General features: G+C 33.6%; 2 protein-coding genes across 3 annotated transcripts; both read left to right on the forward strand.

Annotated features, from left to right (window-relative positions):
• The first annotated feature begins 746 nt into the window (after positions 1–746).
• LOC123549460 (uncharacterized) lies at positions 747–7,192 on the forward strand. Its single transcript, XM_053524846.1, has 8 exons — positions 747–1,146; positions 1,753–1,942; positions 2,520–2,629; positions 3,981–4,115; positions 4,754–4,951; positions 5,702–5,820; positions 6,548–6,680; positions 7,125–7,192. Exons 1-8 carry the CDS (start codon positions 1,107–1,109, stop codon positions 7,160–7,162), a joined length of 963 nt encoding a protein of 320 aa, XP_053380821.1. The 5' UTR covers positions 747–1,106; the 3' UTR covers positions 7,163–7,192.
• Positions 7,193–7,895: 703 nt separating this feature from the next.
• Positions 7,896–14,903, forward strand: LOC128546202 (uncharacterized). Of its 2 annotated transcripts, none has more exons than XM_053524842.1 (6): positions 7,896–8,208; positions 8,606–8,731; positions 9,536–9,655; positions 9,880–10,443; positions 12,787–12,942; positions 13,997–14,903. In XM_053524842.1, the coding sequence occupies exons 1-6, from the start codon at positions 8,166–8,168 to the stop codon at positions 14,095–14,097; spliced, it is 1,110 nt and encodes a 369-aa protein (XP_053380817.1). In that variant the 5' UTR covers positions 7,896–8,165; the 3' UTR covers positions 14,098–14,903. The 2 variants fall into 2 exon arrangements, with proteins under 2 accessions (XP_053380817.1, XP_053380819.1); XM_053524844.1 differs by having other exon boundaries at positions 7,905–8,208; positions 13,364–14,903.
• Positions 14,904–15,652: the final 749 nt, after the last annotated feature.

The raw sequence follows: 15,652 nt of genomic DNA on the forward strand, positions 1-15,652 counted from the left end.
AAACTCTTTGTCTTACGGTGATATCTGATATACAATTACTGAATGGCTTGCCGGTCATTAATCAAAATTATTGCCTGAGGCCCAAAGACCAGGGGCCAAAAGTTATTACTATTGGTCGGTAAGACATTTAATAGGTGCTTTATTACATGACATCAGAAATTATTTTTTACAGATTTTTTTAAATACTTTTTGACTCATTAGTCCAGTAAACATGTTGAATATAGACGGGTAATATAGCATAATTTGGATTCTGTAATAATAGAAGTAAAAAAAAATGTAATAAATCAATTTCCAAATATTGTTAGACTGTCCTTGATATAGGTTCCTCTTTTGCTTTTAAAAGGTTTTCAAAGACGGCAACCTACATATAATATACCATCAACGGATGTTATAATGAAAGCTTGAAATTGATGATGGTTCCTTGCTAATAACTTTTCAATAGTCTCAATATATAACTGTATGAATAAACGTTTTCTCTCATGTTAATAAAACGTGTCAAGATATTCAAAAGGTTAATATAGATCAAAAGGGAGACGGTTGAGTTAAAATAATCTCCGTTAAGGTCACATACGTTTTGTCTTGTCATTCGGTAAATTGAATGATAATGAAAAATAACTGTGGTATATTTTATAACGCCCTCACTGTTAAAAGAATTGATCCGTTTGAACGGTTCGCTGTGTTTGAAAGATAATACCTCATTTTCATTTAAATACCCGTTAGAAAGTATGCCATTGATTTTAGCTATTGTTTAAAGAATTGGTATAGATTTTAGTTGTGGGGCCATATAGGTTTATACTAGTGAATTAAAAATTACTCTAATTAATTAAATGTTCCGATAATGTTAAATTTGCTTATAATATTAAAATAAAATTATTAAGTTAAAGAAATCAAAGGTGGATATCTAAAATATTTCTGCAGTAGTTAAATATCTGGTTTCCAGATATTTAGTCCCCATAGGTACCTTAGTAGTCTTAGATACCATAACTGTATTGATTAATGGACTAAAAAACAAAATGGCTTACTACAAACATTTATTATTTCCTACACGAAATAAATGAAATGAGGACAAATATTTTTAAGTAATGTGAACATTCCTGTTTGGAGTAATGAATCTTCTGATAATAGTGTATTTACTGCAAATAGCAGGTGAGTTGATATTATTGTTGTTTGAGGAATAAGTTTATTTAGAGGTTAAAAAAAGTGTATAATTAAATGAAATTAAAACCTTGTACAATTTGATACTCGCATGTAATGAAAGATACCAATGACATGTTTTCGTCGATTTTACATATCACAAGAATATCTCGTAAAGCTAAAATCATAAGGTTCATACGGTAAAAAACTGGAAAGAAATATGCCATACACTAAAATCCCAAAAGGTGGTCTTAAAAAAGTAAATAATACATAACGCAATATTCAAACACACATACTGTTGGAATATAATTGAGCCGTGTCATGAGAAAACCAACATAGTGGCTTTGCGACCAGCATGGATCCAGACCAGCCTGCGCATCCGCGCAGTCTGGTCAGGATCCATGCTGTTCACTTTCAAAGTCTATTGCAATTAGAGAAACTGTTAGCGAACAGCATGGATCCTGACCAGACTGCGCGGATGCGCAGGCTGGTCTGGATCCATGCTGGTCGCAAAGCCACTATGTTGGTTTTCTCATGACACGACTCATATCTATTCTAAAAGAAATCTCATCTATGTCCATATATATTGCTTGAATATGACATTATTTTTTGTTTCAGTTTCCCCGTCGTTGCAAGTATGTTCGAGTGTTCCGGATGCCTTAGATGGTGTCTGGACCAGCACAAGTTTAGAAACAATCACTATATCGTCATCTGCAAAGACTCTTTCCATGACGAAAACGTTTCACTCTTCGCTGTCAGGTAGCAACTTTGAATGTGTTTTGAATTCTGGCACACAATACGTCTTTAAGTAAGTAAAATAATAGTTTTTCTCCTTCAAACTTTATTTTAAGGTTATTTATGTATTCATGCCACAGACACAAAGTTAATAACATTTTACATCGTAATTAAAAAATAGTGATTGCTATATATAGTTATGATATATTCTATTTTCACAATGATATAAATAGATGTACATAGTCACTTCTTACAGCAGCAACTTCTAAAATAATACATGAAATTATAATACGATTTTATGCCACGGCTGCCTTTTAAGAAGTGTTTTGAGGGATTGCTGTGGAAATACAAGTAAAATAGTGTTTCGAAAGTGTTTAATTACCGTATCTAACGCAATCAGAGACACATCCCTTAAATCTAGCATTAAGTATACCCAAGGCAATCAGAGCCACATCTGGCATATATAATGATTCCTGATAGAATAGATACGTTCATAGCTGTTACATATTAATAAAAGAGATGAAGTAATTAACTTCTAAATAAGAATAATTAATACAATATTTTCTAGCTAAACATCAATAGTCAATGCATAAATATAAAATCACTAACATTATCAATAGCAGCTGTTTTTTTTTATTTTCATACTTCAGGATGAACGAGACGGTGCCAATCTTAAGTGGAACTCTCCAGGTCTACCCGTACGGTTGTTTTGACTTCAGGCAAGCCGGCACATACTCGTATTATTTCTATCTTAATTCAGGTATACTGCCTTGGGATGCAATGATACATGTATTGTTTATGACTCCTGTAATATGATAATAAACAATTTTCTTACTTAATCCGATTCCGCAAAAATAGATCACATTTATTCAACAAAAAGTTGAAATTTCAAATGAAATAGAAATAGCAATGTTTCAAGAATGACGCCTTAATTTACAAAAACAAAATCCTTGCTTCAGTATATACATGTATGTGTAGACGACGGTCAATAACACAAAAATAAACAGGTGGCGAGAAATATACACAATTATATGTCATTGAAGATGTGTTGTTTATTTGGGTTATAGGACGCCTTAGGGTATCATAACGTATAACTATGTCTTACCTTTACAACTTTGCTAACCCTAACCCCATGAAGGATGCAAACTTGAATATGAAGATAGTTTTAGCTGCCTAAATATCAGATTACGTTTCTGTATATTATTACAAACAAATGACAAAACCATTGTATGATATTTCTATTGAAGTAATAACTCACTTTTTAAGAGTTTTATTATGTATCATTATAAATCACATTTTCATAGTTTGTATTACATGACTGGTCTATATTCATAGTAGGTTTGCTAGGCTAATTTGTGAAGAAATTACAAACATCTTTTAATATTAATTTCCGATGTCATAAAACTCTTACTGAATGGTTTATCTTTAAATAGTTACTATTGACCGGGACGCCATTCAATAACTGTATACTGTGCACCCTCTCTCTTCGAAAATGGCCAAGGAGTGCAATTAAGGCGCCAAGAATTGTCATTAACGACCTTGGCGTTTGTTTATTCAATTGCCCAACTGACAAACAGTAATAAAAATGGAGTTTCATGTTATACATATATTTAAGTTTATTCAAGTAACCTTTAACGTTGGTCAGCGCACTAGCCTTTGGCTTGTCCGTTTTTGAGGCAAAACACAGTTTTATAAAGAACTGTAAATAGCCTTGAAATAATTTTACAGTCAATAAATAAACATGTTCTACATCATATATTAATCACAGTGCCATTTCTTATGGTACCCCTCGCCACGCTTAGCGTTTTATATAAATGGCGTTTTTAACCTAGGATGATTAGAACATAAAAATATCCCACATTGTTAACTGAAAGGTACAATAATCATGTAGTCCACTATTTTGTATTCAGATCCTTTGTTTAACTGGATAAGATTGCAATGCCGATGTTTTGCTATAGGAGTAATACTGTTTCTGTCTTACTGGATCTTCTACAAGCATTTAAATAAGGACGTCTTCTCACTAATTTGAAGAAACGAATGACAGCGTTTTGATTCATCTTAACCTGACCTTTTTTCGCATATAACTTGTTAATTTTTAATTAACGTTTCAGCTGAAGAAATAACGTTAGGTGATTTAAGATTCAAGGCAGTATTGTCAGGAAGTGTTGACACTATCACCTCTCTCACAGATATATGTGATTCTTCTACAGTGGATACAGCAGAGTTTTATACTATGATAAAATCAGGTAAATACATTTGGATGACTGATTCTGAAAATATTATAATTAAAAAGAAATTGAAACAAAAAACTTGGCCGATGTCATAATATATCAGTATCATATCGGTAGGCCCAACCACACATTGGTAGAGAACGTGTCTGACTTTTCCTCAAGTACAAACCTATACAGAGTTTAGTATTTTCCTTATATTCATAGTAAAGCATTACTTCATGACTTCATGTTCAATACCATTATTTTACTTTCGGATTCACTAGTATACATATCACTTGATAGACAGAATTAAGTGATATTTCGTAAACAATGACCTAAACAATGTCAACATTATTGTTTTTGTTTTTTTTCCATTTTGATGCCTCTTTCAGGTTACCCCGTTTATCATTTCTTTTCAACATATACATGATATACTTTATATGTGTTCCAATATTGTTCAAAATAGTGAAAGTAACAATTGTTTGTATTATGTAGAAAAAAAATAATATTACAATTCAGCAAGCTAGCATTTTGCAAACGCATATAAACGATCTCTTAATAACCATATGTTTTAATACTTTAAATAAGTTTTAATTTATTTCCCACTATTCTGGGATTGGCAGAGAATAAACTATATTGTTTTGTTATAAATAAAGTTAATTTACGTTTCAAAGGTTCTGAGTCCGAAGCTATATCAGCGGTGCAGTGCCCTGACAATATCCTAGGTTTATTCCAGTACACGTACACTGATCAGACCGGCACGTACTGTGAATCTGTGAACACTTCCACTGTTATAGCATGCAGTAACCAGAGCTATGCTGAATTAGAAATTGACAATACAGGATGTACTACAAAGGAACCTTTTTATTCCGGTAACTACGTGATTGTGTTTATATTTATTAATCTAAACATTTTAAAAAGAATTTTTAAAAATCTAGAAATCGTAGCAGGAAGACATTTATACGTATGAATGTTTTCACAGAAAATGAATTCAGAAATGTCAGTTTTAATAAGACATTATTGTCTGCCTTACAATTTTTTTGAAGTTTAGTATTTGATTTAATCATATTTTATTGCTTCTAATTTAAATACAAATACAAATACACAAATCATACAATGAAAAAGGATTGCTTATTTTAACAAATCAGTTATGACAGTATGATTAGAATTCAACTTACATAAAGGCAAAAGGGTTGGGCCACAAGTTTTGCCAACATTAGAGGTTGGCCCGTCCCATTTGTGACATTAAATTTAACAAAATGAGCATTATTTTCAGTTTAGTATCATCAACGTTAAGGGAGTATAATGTAGCATACAGTTTATTGATAATCATGACTGTTTTCTCTTCTAAATTTTTACACGGCCAGATATTTCATGAAGTTTCTAAAAGTGTATATTTGAAACAGTTTTCGAACCAGTAACCCCCGAATTGTTTTAATAATAATCAAATCTGCTTCAACAAAATGTTGTTTCACACTAGTGTTCATTACACATTTAATTTTATCATATCGCAGAAGAATTCGATATTGTTCTGGTATTATATGTAGTATTTTTTCTCACTTTAAATTCCATACCTTTCTCTTGTTTAGAGTAACATCAGATTTGTTTTATTTTTCCGTCAGCTGGTGGACAAGTAGGGTGTATTGCAAATGTATACAAGTCTAGTACTGATACATATTATACCTCGTACTACAACAGGGATACGTCTTTATCAACAACTTCCTATCAGTTCACATGTGTGGTAAGTATCATGACAATTCAAAATTACGCTGAATCGACATATATCTATAAAATTACGCTGAATCGACACATATCTATAACATTACGCTGAATCGGTGCATATCTATAAAATTACGCTGAATCGGTGCATATCTATAAAATTACGCTGAATCGACATATATCTATAAAATTACGCTAAATCGACACTTATTTATAACATTACGCTGAATCGGCTCATATCTGTAAAATTACGCTGATTCGACATATATCTATAAAATTACGCTGAATCGGCACATATCTATAACATAACGCTGAATCGACACATATCTATAAAATTACGCTGAATCGAAACATATCTATAAAATTATTTCGTATTGATAATTGTTGTATCCGTTATATATATCACGTGCATTACTCGCGTTGATATATAATAAACATAGTTTTATTTTTAGTCAATTGTAAGTATTTGGTCATTTCACTTTGTTCCGTACAATACTAGACCGGTACTTTACACCAATTAACAAAAATCACATTTAAACAGAAAAAGGTGTTCTTATAATGAAATGTAAAGTATACACCGATAAAAATCTAAAGATGAATTGTTCTGAATAATGAAGAATTAAAATAAATTGAATAGAAATCTGCTTAGCCAAATGTTAAGAACAGATATAACCTTAACTCTATGTAGACGATACAGGAACAATGATAGAAGAACAATTTTTGAAATGGAACTTATATGTTTATTTCAGGCTATGCAGAAGACTTCAAATGGAACTGTGTTCTTGAGTTTGATGCCGACAGACTGTGTGTCCGGGCAATCCGCTACTGTTCTGCCGTCTAAAGGGACACTCCAAGGTGCCACTATGGTGTTGGAACCAACATGTAAGTATGGTCATATACTGCATTTGATACAACAGAAAATACAAATAGTGCATTTTATTTTTTTTTTAAACATGTAGAACCACAAGCCTTCGTCAGTCATTCGTAGAAATTCTGTAGCAGTAGAAAAGAGTTAAAAGTTTTTTTTTTTTTTTTTAAATTATACTAGGTGTAGAAACTCGTGTTACAGTTATTTTTCTCAGTGGTAAAAGTATACAAATTAATTACATTATAAAAGTGGTTTGCATTTGAAATAAAAATGAGTCGATATAAGTAGTGGGTCCCTAGGGCCTCATGCACGGGTTATTCGTCCACTAATACGAACATAGTATATCTAGTTTCCATTTTTTTATATTTAATTCGTATTCATATATCACGTTATAAACATAAATATGAATAAACTCTTTCTTAATTGAATTTGTGATTTCGGTCTTTTATTCTTTTCAGATACATGTAAAGAGAAATATTTTGCACACTTGCAGTGAGATTTGATGATGCACATGGATATATATGAAGAGAATCACATAAATATTTAACATTAACGCATGTAATCTTTAATTAGCTGCACAGAAGACAAACATTGAAATGTTATTATAAAGAGCAAACTGAAATGTTAATTTGCCTAACTAAATATTTTAAGAGTGCTAAAGAATTTATGCAATGATTGTTGAGAATATTTATGCAACGAGTTAGTGAGAAAAATTTTATGCAATGAGTTAGTGAAAATATTTATGCAATGAGTTGGTGAGGGTATTTATGCAATGAGTTGGTGAGGGTTCAGCACAAGAATCAGCAATCTGTAAACTATGACGAGGTACTAATCCATGTTTTGTTAAAATGAGCACCATGGTATATTTATTTTCATTTCTATTTTGTTTTGAAATTTTGCAACGTAATTCTTACCTGCACAAGAAAGAAGAAAATGGCCCCTCGGGGATAAAAGCATGTGTGAAGTGTATGCACACGCCTCTCAACCTTTTAAGTGTTTGTTCTGTTTGCTTTTTGATAGCGTTATAAGCGTTCACTTCAACACATTTGATTTTATCTGGATTCTTGATGAATTTTGATATTACGATTGTCATTTTTGTATTTCATTTGCCAAAGTCATCTTATCCATTTTTGCTTTCAAATATTATACTGATTTGGTTTCATTTTCCCCCTTGAAATCAGTAAGAACGAATCTCACTTTAGAATATTTATAAATGTTTGCGAAATAATAAAGTTCAGCTTGAATACAATTTCACTCACAGAAGCCGTAATTGTAACTTCAGGTTATGTATGCTTTACTGGATTTAGTATGAATAAGTAAAATGTTTTATGTTTTAGTTTGTTTTAAAAACATTTCCGATACTTTTTTCAGGTATATATCTACCACTAACAGGTACCAAGACGACCAGTTGGGTGTGGTTAATTATTTTCCTTGTCTGTGTTGCGGTGTTAATTATATTCGTAATTGTGATAATATGTCTGCATCTGCAATGCAAGAAAATGGAGACAAAGAAAGCACGAGAGAAGAAAATACTTATCACAGGTGATAGTCTTGTTATCAAGTATGTTGTCATTTCATTAACACTTCAGTTATCATGATGTCTGGAAGCCATCATATTGTCGTTCACTTAAGAAGGTCATATTATAAATTGAGTGACAGTAATAACCATTCGGTCTGACTATTTGTGTCTTTAACTCATTTGTACATTAGTATTTCCGCTGACATGTTAATGATCAAGTTTTCAAATTCAGGAAAAGAAATCAAATTGTTGACCAGCTTGTTTCATAGATACAACCTGACCATTCTACAATTCAATGCGATGTTTGACATTTATGTCCAAAGGATAGCTAATTTCAATTGATGATGTTGACTGCGTCAATTTTATATAGATTTTTACATTTTTGCTGTTACTTCATTTACGTTGCCTTTATACTTACAGAGGACCATCCACTAGGAGAAATGTCTATAGCGCTGGATGCGCCTGCATCGATGGAAAGAGTTCCGGAAGGATACATTGACGTAAATAACGAGTTGTTCATATCTCCAAAAACATTTAAAAAGAAAGGTAGGAAATAATAAATTTACATATAAAAAACCAGCGATATAAGTTGTTCGAGGACAAGTAAAAGTTTAGAAAAAGTTAACAGTGACATGCTATTAAATTGCTGATAACTTCAATTAGCGTAAACAAGAAATGTTTGTAAAACACATGTGCCCCTACAAAAAGACATGTATGTTGTACTAAACTACCATCTAAAACTACTGCAAGTTCAGACAAACATTCCATGAAGATTTTAACCGTTCTGAGTTACAGATAAAAAACCGTTTCCAGTCTAGAGATCACTGTGACCATTGACCTTTACTATACTGACCCTCAAAATAATACAATCAACTGACCTCAAGCAAACCAAAGAAGTTTTACGACTACATGCCAAAGCGGTCTTTACTTATTGAGCGAAAACCGTTTCCAGTCTCAATATCATTCTGACCTTGCACTATGACCTTCTGAACCTTAAAACACTAGCGGTCATTTGCTGATCACAGGCAATCATCTTATGCAGTTTGAATATTGTTAGACCATGCATTTATTAATTATTGATAGGAAATCAAATTCAAAACAGTCTCCTATTATTTTTGCTGGAATAGATTCTCTACTTCAAAACGATTTTCATTTGTTATTTCAGTTTAAAGTACAACTAATATAATGAAACAAACAATATAGTAACTATAATAGGATATAATGTAATGCGATAACATATTACGTAATATAATATGATGTAATGTAATAGGTTATGGTATTACATTGTATGTTAAAATGTAATATGATAAGAGATTACGTGATATGATGTGATTCAATGCATGATTATAGATATGATGAACCCGATGAATGAAACGTCGATGAATCTTAATTTCAAAGAGAAATCTTGGGTTGGACTCACGCCAAGAAAGAGCATCGTAGGCATGCAGTCGATCATGGATCCATTCTCTGGTAAAATTTTCTATCTAAAACTTTATTGCCAAAAACTATAGTAGATGCTTACTGTAGATTAGTGTTGAGTAAGAATTCTATTTAAGAATTTAGGTTTTGCTGTTTCTGCTTGTTCTTTCATCATTTTAAAATTTAGTTAGAGCTGTGAGATTGCATACATATTTGAAATCTCCAGAACTAGAGATACTCGTCAGAATGAATCAGTAAATGCTTCTATTTTGTAGAAATGGATAGTGGGGTAGTGCTACCTATCAGTTCTCTAGGTAGTAAAACTGCGAGAAGCATGAGGTCGCCAAGTAAACGGAAATCAATTCAGTACAACAGCGCAAGGACACCTCGCCCAATGCTAAACGGTGATGTAAGGGAACCTCTTGCAATAACCGACGGACGGATGCCGTATCCTGTAGTCGGGGCTGATGATGAGGCTGAAACAAAGTCTTTCAAAAGGGAGAAAAGCTTTAGCAGGGAAGCAATGACCCGGAGTAAGAGCATATATGCACCAAGCGTCCAGGCGCCAAGTGTGCGCGCGCCAAGTGTGCACGCACCAAGTCTGAAAGCTATGAGTGTACATGCGCCGAGTGTGAAAGCTCCTAGTGTTGCTGCTAAAAGCACAAAAAGTGTAAATAGCAATAAAGCATTGAGTGTGCGGACGAATATAAGTAGAAAACCAGCGGTACCAAAACTTACACGAAGTGTTTCACAAACGAGGCTGGGATCAGTGACCAAACGATCACCGAGAAAAAATATGAATCGAAGCAAAACAACGGTGATGCCATTAGAAGCGAATGGTAAAAACATAGTTATCGATATTTAATTTTCAAACTATAACCTTTTGTAATTCAGATATCACATAAAGCAATTTTTCCATTACAACCAACCATCGATATAGATATGTTACATACACACGACACTGGAAAAACTGAGCCATGTATTGCACGTTTATGAATTATTTCACATTTGGCCTTGCATTTGGCGGTATTATTACCTCAAAACACGTCTTTCTTACCATATTTTCCAAGCCAGAAAAAACACTTTAAATGTAAAATATCACAATGTGTCGTTGAAAACACGCTCATGTAAATAGATGGATGGCCTAAGCCGAAATGTGATACAGATCGGTTTGTTATGTAACTAATGATAAGAAATTATTTTAAATCATCGAGCCTTAGCCACAGACACTTAGGGCGTCCTAGGGCGTTTATTCCCCGGATGGAATTGTGTCGAGTCGGATTGCGAAACTCGAGTAAAACGCTCTAACACCGGAAACCGGAAGTGGAGTTTTACACCCTTGTTTACGGCGCTTGTTTACATTATCGACGGCGGTAAACCAACATTTTTACCAAAGTAGTGTAATTTCTTCATTCAAATAATATTATATGAGGTAATACATTTATCATATGTTTATTTCGCTACGATGTTTCTCTGACATTGAAGTTGTACCTTCTCATTCCGCCATATTGTTCTTGCATTGTTCGCGGTCCTTCCGATTAGGAGGTGGTGTGAAGTTTTGACCCGAGAACAATGTTCTTGGGCCTTGTTCGTGTCATTAGGGCGATTCTATCTCGGGTCGGACACAGAAGAACAAGAAGAACGAAGCGCCAAAGGACGCCCTTGGGATCAGGGCACCCCTCCCCACCCCCACCCTTTTCCGCCCTTGCCAACTGATAAACAGTATTTTCTAGCGTTAACTGAGCATAGGTGACGATCATAAAACGGGCTTTATTACCATTTCAGCATGTTTTAACAATGTACTTTTTAACAATCAATGCTCTTAAAAATTAAAGACGAGCAACTAGAAACACTTGCTTGCGCTTGAACCTCCGCTTTGGAACATGCGTGTCATAAACCGGGTACAAAAATTAATACGCTTACGACTATATCATACCGGATCATCACTTCCTACGATAAAAGTCCAATTTTGGTACCCGCGCACGATATTCGCAGTACAAAGCGGGGATCAATTCGCAGGAAAGTGTTTCATACTAGTAAGATTGTTCGAGTTATGATAGTTATTGATTTCTCGTCGGAACCCGAATGTCAGTTGTCAGGACGGTGTCATTTGACCGAATGAGATCCATAGGTAGGTGCTTCTAGTGTCATTTTTTCAGACGCACATCTTAAATTTTTAAGAGCATTGACGGTTAAAAAAAAAGTACATTTTCAAAACATGCTGAAATTGTAACAAAACCCGATTTGTGATCATCACCTACGCTCAGTACGTTATAATGTTAGAAAATACTGGCTGTCAGTTGGCAGGTGCGAAAAAGGGTTGTCCTGACCCCAAGCGTTTGTGGCTTTGACGTGCTCCACATATATACGTTTAAAATTTCTCATTTTTATTTTTAGAAAAGTAGTTTAGAGCACGAAAGTTTGACCAAAACGTTACCACCACTAATTCTTCCTTAGAATCACTTAAAATGGACCAATTTTTACCACCAATTTTTCAAGACTAGAAAAAAAGTTCATGAGACAAAACTTACTGCGTTTTGTTTAGAATTCATAATGGGCTAATCAAAGTTAATTTATGTCTACAATTCTATGTTCTAGGTTTTATTCATAAAAAATGTTAGCGGTTCTGTTCACAAATGAGAAGATCCACATATGTATGTAGGTTAAATGAATTATGACGTAATTATTTTACTAGTAAAAAGTAAATAAACATGGCGTTACCTCGATGTGGTTAGAAGTTGAGTTATACTCTCATATTAACCAAACGTACTCTTTATTATATGAGCCGTGCCATGGGAAAACCAACATAGTGGCATTGCGACCAACATGGGTCCAGACAAGCCTGCGCATCCGCGCAGTCTGGTCAGGATCCATGCTGTTCGCTAACAGTTTCCCTAATTTGCAATAGGCTTTGAAAGCGAACAGCATGGATCCTGACCAGACTGCGCGGATGCGCAGGCTGGTCTGGATCCATGCTGCTCGCAAAGCCACTATGTTGGTTTTCCCATGGCACGGCTCATATGTGGACGAAACCGAATTTTACAATATAAGTATTATGATTTCCGTTCATAATCTACATTTTACATCAGAGTATTTACTCCTTCTAAGCATTAGAAATAACTATCTCTATGTAACAAGGACAGAAAACTTTTTATTTTGATGTATACTCACTGCATTTCAAGATCCATATGAAGGTGGAATGACCGATTTTATGAATGCTGAAATGTCCAACTGGGGAGACGCTTCACAAACCGCCCGCTCCAGACGGTCTTCACGAACAACAAAGACCGTGGCAAAATCAAGAACATCGACTAGAGGCTCTCCAAGAAAGTCTATACGTAAGTTTTAAAGTTCTTATTTTACAATTAGAATTTCACAACTTCTGTAATCTTATTTCCTAATATTTAAAGGACAAAAAAAGCAAATTAATATAAGCTTGTTCTTATACTTAGATGCGTGTACATGAAAACAATTGTTTCTTCATTCGTATGAGTAAAGGTAGCTTTTAGAAGATACCAAAGATAATAGGTAAGGGTAGATTTAGACACATTTTCAGCATATATGGATAGATCTGATATTATTGAGTATATGATAAACACAATAGAGGAAATACCTGAGTTATATACATGAAATGTATAAAGACTAAATGTTGCTAAATATTCTGTTAGGTTGCTTAATTTCCAGTCTTTTTAATCATTTTGTTAAAAAAATGTTTAATAAATTATTGATAAGTGTATTATTATTTTACCTTCCCGACAGAATCAAAGATGACTGGCATTCCGAACTACTTCAAAGCAATATCTGTAAAGTAGCGCGCAGTAATAGAGAAACACAATTGAAACAGAAGTTTGATTAAACTATGAAATTGTACATTGTCGTACTAAACATTTTTGTGTGTGAACTGAAACACAGAAACAAGGGCATATGTTGATAGCGGGATAATTTTAAAAGCGAAAGGAAAACATAGACACGTGTCTTTTCTGCTCTTGTTTCGTGAACTTGTAGAATGGAGTGTTCTTCACTTGGTTGTTATCCATGCCTTGAAATCAAAGTGAAATGAAGCGACAGGAATATTGTCAATTTAGATAAGGCGAAATTGTCGCAGATTTTTTTATATTTTTATTTAAAGAATAGGTGCGTTTCTAATCGCGAATTTTTGTGAAGTCTCGTGAAAACATACGATAAGATGACTATGCAGTTTTCATTATTTTTTGCTATAGGATAAACAGATTGTTTCAGTAGCAGGCTTGCTAATATTGTAACTTTTAACTAGTAGGAAATAGAGAAGCAAAGTTGCTGTTGGTTGAATGTTCGGTCGTTATATGAAATTCAGCATTCTGTATAAAAAATTTGATAAATTTCCTACTCAGAAATCATTTATGTCTTTATCAGTGAAAAAGAAGTCCCGGTACATGTCTTCAGAGGAATTTCTGACCGAAGAGGAAAAATATAATCAGTTTGTTGCGGGGGAATCTGACCAACCCTCAAGTTAACTCCGCCCCAGTTAAGGGATCAGCCGGCCGCAGCCTGCAAGATGAATACAACGAAATGCTGCGAAGGAGCGACCCTCTTTCTAGTTTTCGGCGAACTGCAGCGACTAAGAAACCATGGCATTAATAGGGAATTCTTTCCTTTAGCTTTTATGATTAATGGAGAAAAAATAAAAGCGGTTAAACAACCTCAGTCCAAAGTAAAAATACTTAGTAACCCATTTAGATACAAATCTTGGTGCATAGTGCCTCATATAGTTAAGTTATACAACAATGGAAATGTTACCTGCATTTAGAATATTTGTATCACTGTGGCGAAGGACTGGAAGACATTTTAACAATTAATGCATTAAGTATGTTAATTGTGTAGATATAGAAAAAGCGATACATCAGCTCGCAAACCAAGGATGGCACGCTCAGAACGACAACTTGCAATTATTTGGCTGCGACGGCTGCGGTAAAAGGGGCGGAGTTTTTTTTTTTGGGGGGGGGGGGGTTGTTATAATGGTCAGATAATAATATGTTGTGTAAAATTGCTTAATCTGGAAAAACATATTTGGTAATTATTGTAGCCAAATGTTTGTAAGTTAGAAAAAAATATTGTTATTTAGAATTTGTTAATGAATTGTTGTTAACGTTGTTGTATTTGTGTTTTGATTTTATACATTGTTTAATTGAATTTTCTGCATTCACCTTGGCGTTCATCTGCTATTTATATAAATCCTAATTGAAAGTGAAAATGTATTATTGCATGTAAATCCTGTAAAGCAAATAAAGTTATATGCAAGAAAATTGAATTTAAGTCAAGCTCTTTTCTGTCCATAAACTTAAGATTTTCTAACATGTTATTGTTACTATTATATTATCTCTTCATATTTATTTATCATTGTATTTTCCATGATAATAAGTTGCTATCATTCGATTCGAGGTTTGTAGCGTTCTGTGCTTCCAAAGGATCTTTTTGTAGATGTTATTAAGTATCAAACATATGTTGATATATTTTCTCATCTTTCGGATCATTGTGATATTGGACCAGGAAATGCCCAGTCAGATATGTTCTTCCCGCAATTATTTAGTTATAATTCGGGATTGGCTTGATAAGTAGGATTATTTGCGAGGCGAACTATATGTCAATTAAAAAAGAAGTTTCAATAACAACATGGTTACAAACGTTGAAAGCAGGATTCCGCTTTTACACTCGGTCTTAAATGACACATATCAACAATACCCATTTAAGTATTTCATTTAGTGCTATTCTATACAATAGATGCCTTACTTTTTTATTTTAAGTGTTCGTATGATTACAAAGGCCCTTAGATCATTGTAGATTTTTATCTTGTTTTTTTTTAATCAACATTTTGTTAAAAACATTTAGCCAATGATTCCGATGGGGCAGCAGTAATTTTCCGAGGATGAACAATTTTAATCATACGAACACTTTAAATTAAAAAGTAAGGCAGCTATTGTATAGAATAGCAGTAACTGAAGAAATTCAGGAAAATGGTTTACATGTTCTCAAGACTTTAATTGTTTCCTCAACATTTTCAGTTTTCAACAG

This window comes from Mercenaria mercenaria, chromosome 15 (assembly GCF_021730395.1).
Source record: "Mercenaria mercenaria strain notata chromosome 15, MADL_Memer_1, whole genome shotgun sequence".
NCBI classification, from domain to species: Eukaryota; Metazoa; Mollusca; class Bivalvia; order Venerida; family Veneridae; genus Mercenaria; species Mercenaria mercenaria.

Bases quoted from the DNA above. Each gene is read 5' to 3' on its own strand.
- LOC123549460 (XM_053524846.1), top strand. From the start codon at position 1,107: ATGAATCTTCTGATAATAGTGTATTTACTGCAAATAGCAG. The intron at 4,952-5,701 runs GTAACTACGTGA...TTTTTCCGTCAG, and splicing joins AAAGGAACCTTTTTATTCCG to CTGGTGGACAAGTAGGGTGT. The intron at 6,681-7,124 runs GTAAGTATGGTC...TATTCTTTTCAG, and splicing joins TATGGTGTTGGAACCAACAT to ATACATGTAAAGAGAAATAT.
- LOC128546202 (XM_053524842.1), top strand. From the start codon at position 8,166: ATGGAGACAAAGAAAGCACGAGAGAAGAAAATACTTATCACAG. The intron at 8,732-9,535 runs GTAGGAAATAAT...GCATGATTATAG, and splicing joins AAAAACATTTAAAAAGAAAG to ATATGATGAACCCGATGAAT. The intron at 10,444-12,786 runs GTAAAAACATAG...CTGCATTTCAAG, and splicing joins GATGCCATTAGAAGCGAATG to ATCCATATGAAGGTGGAATG.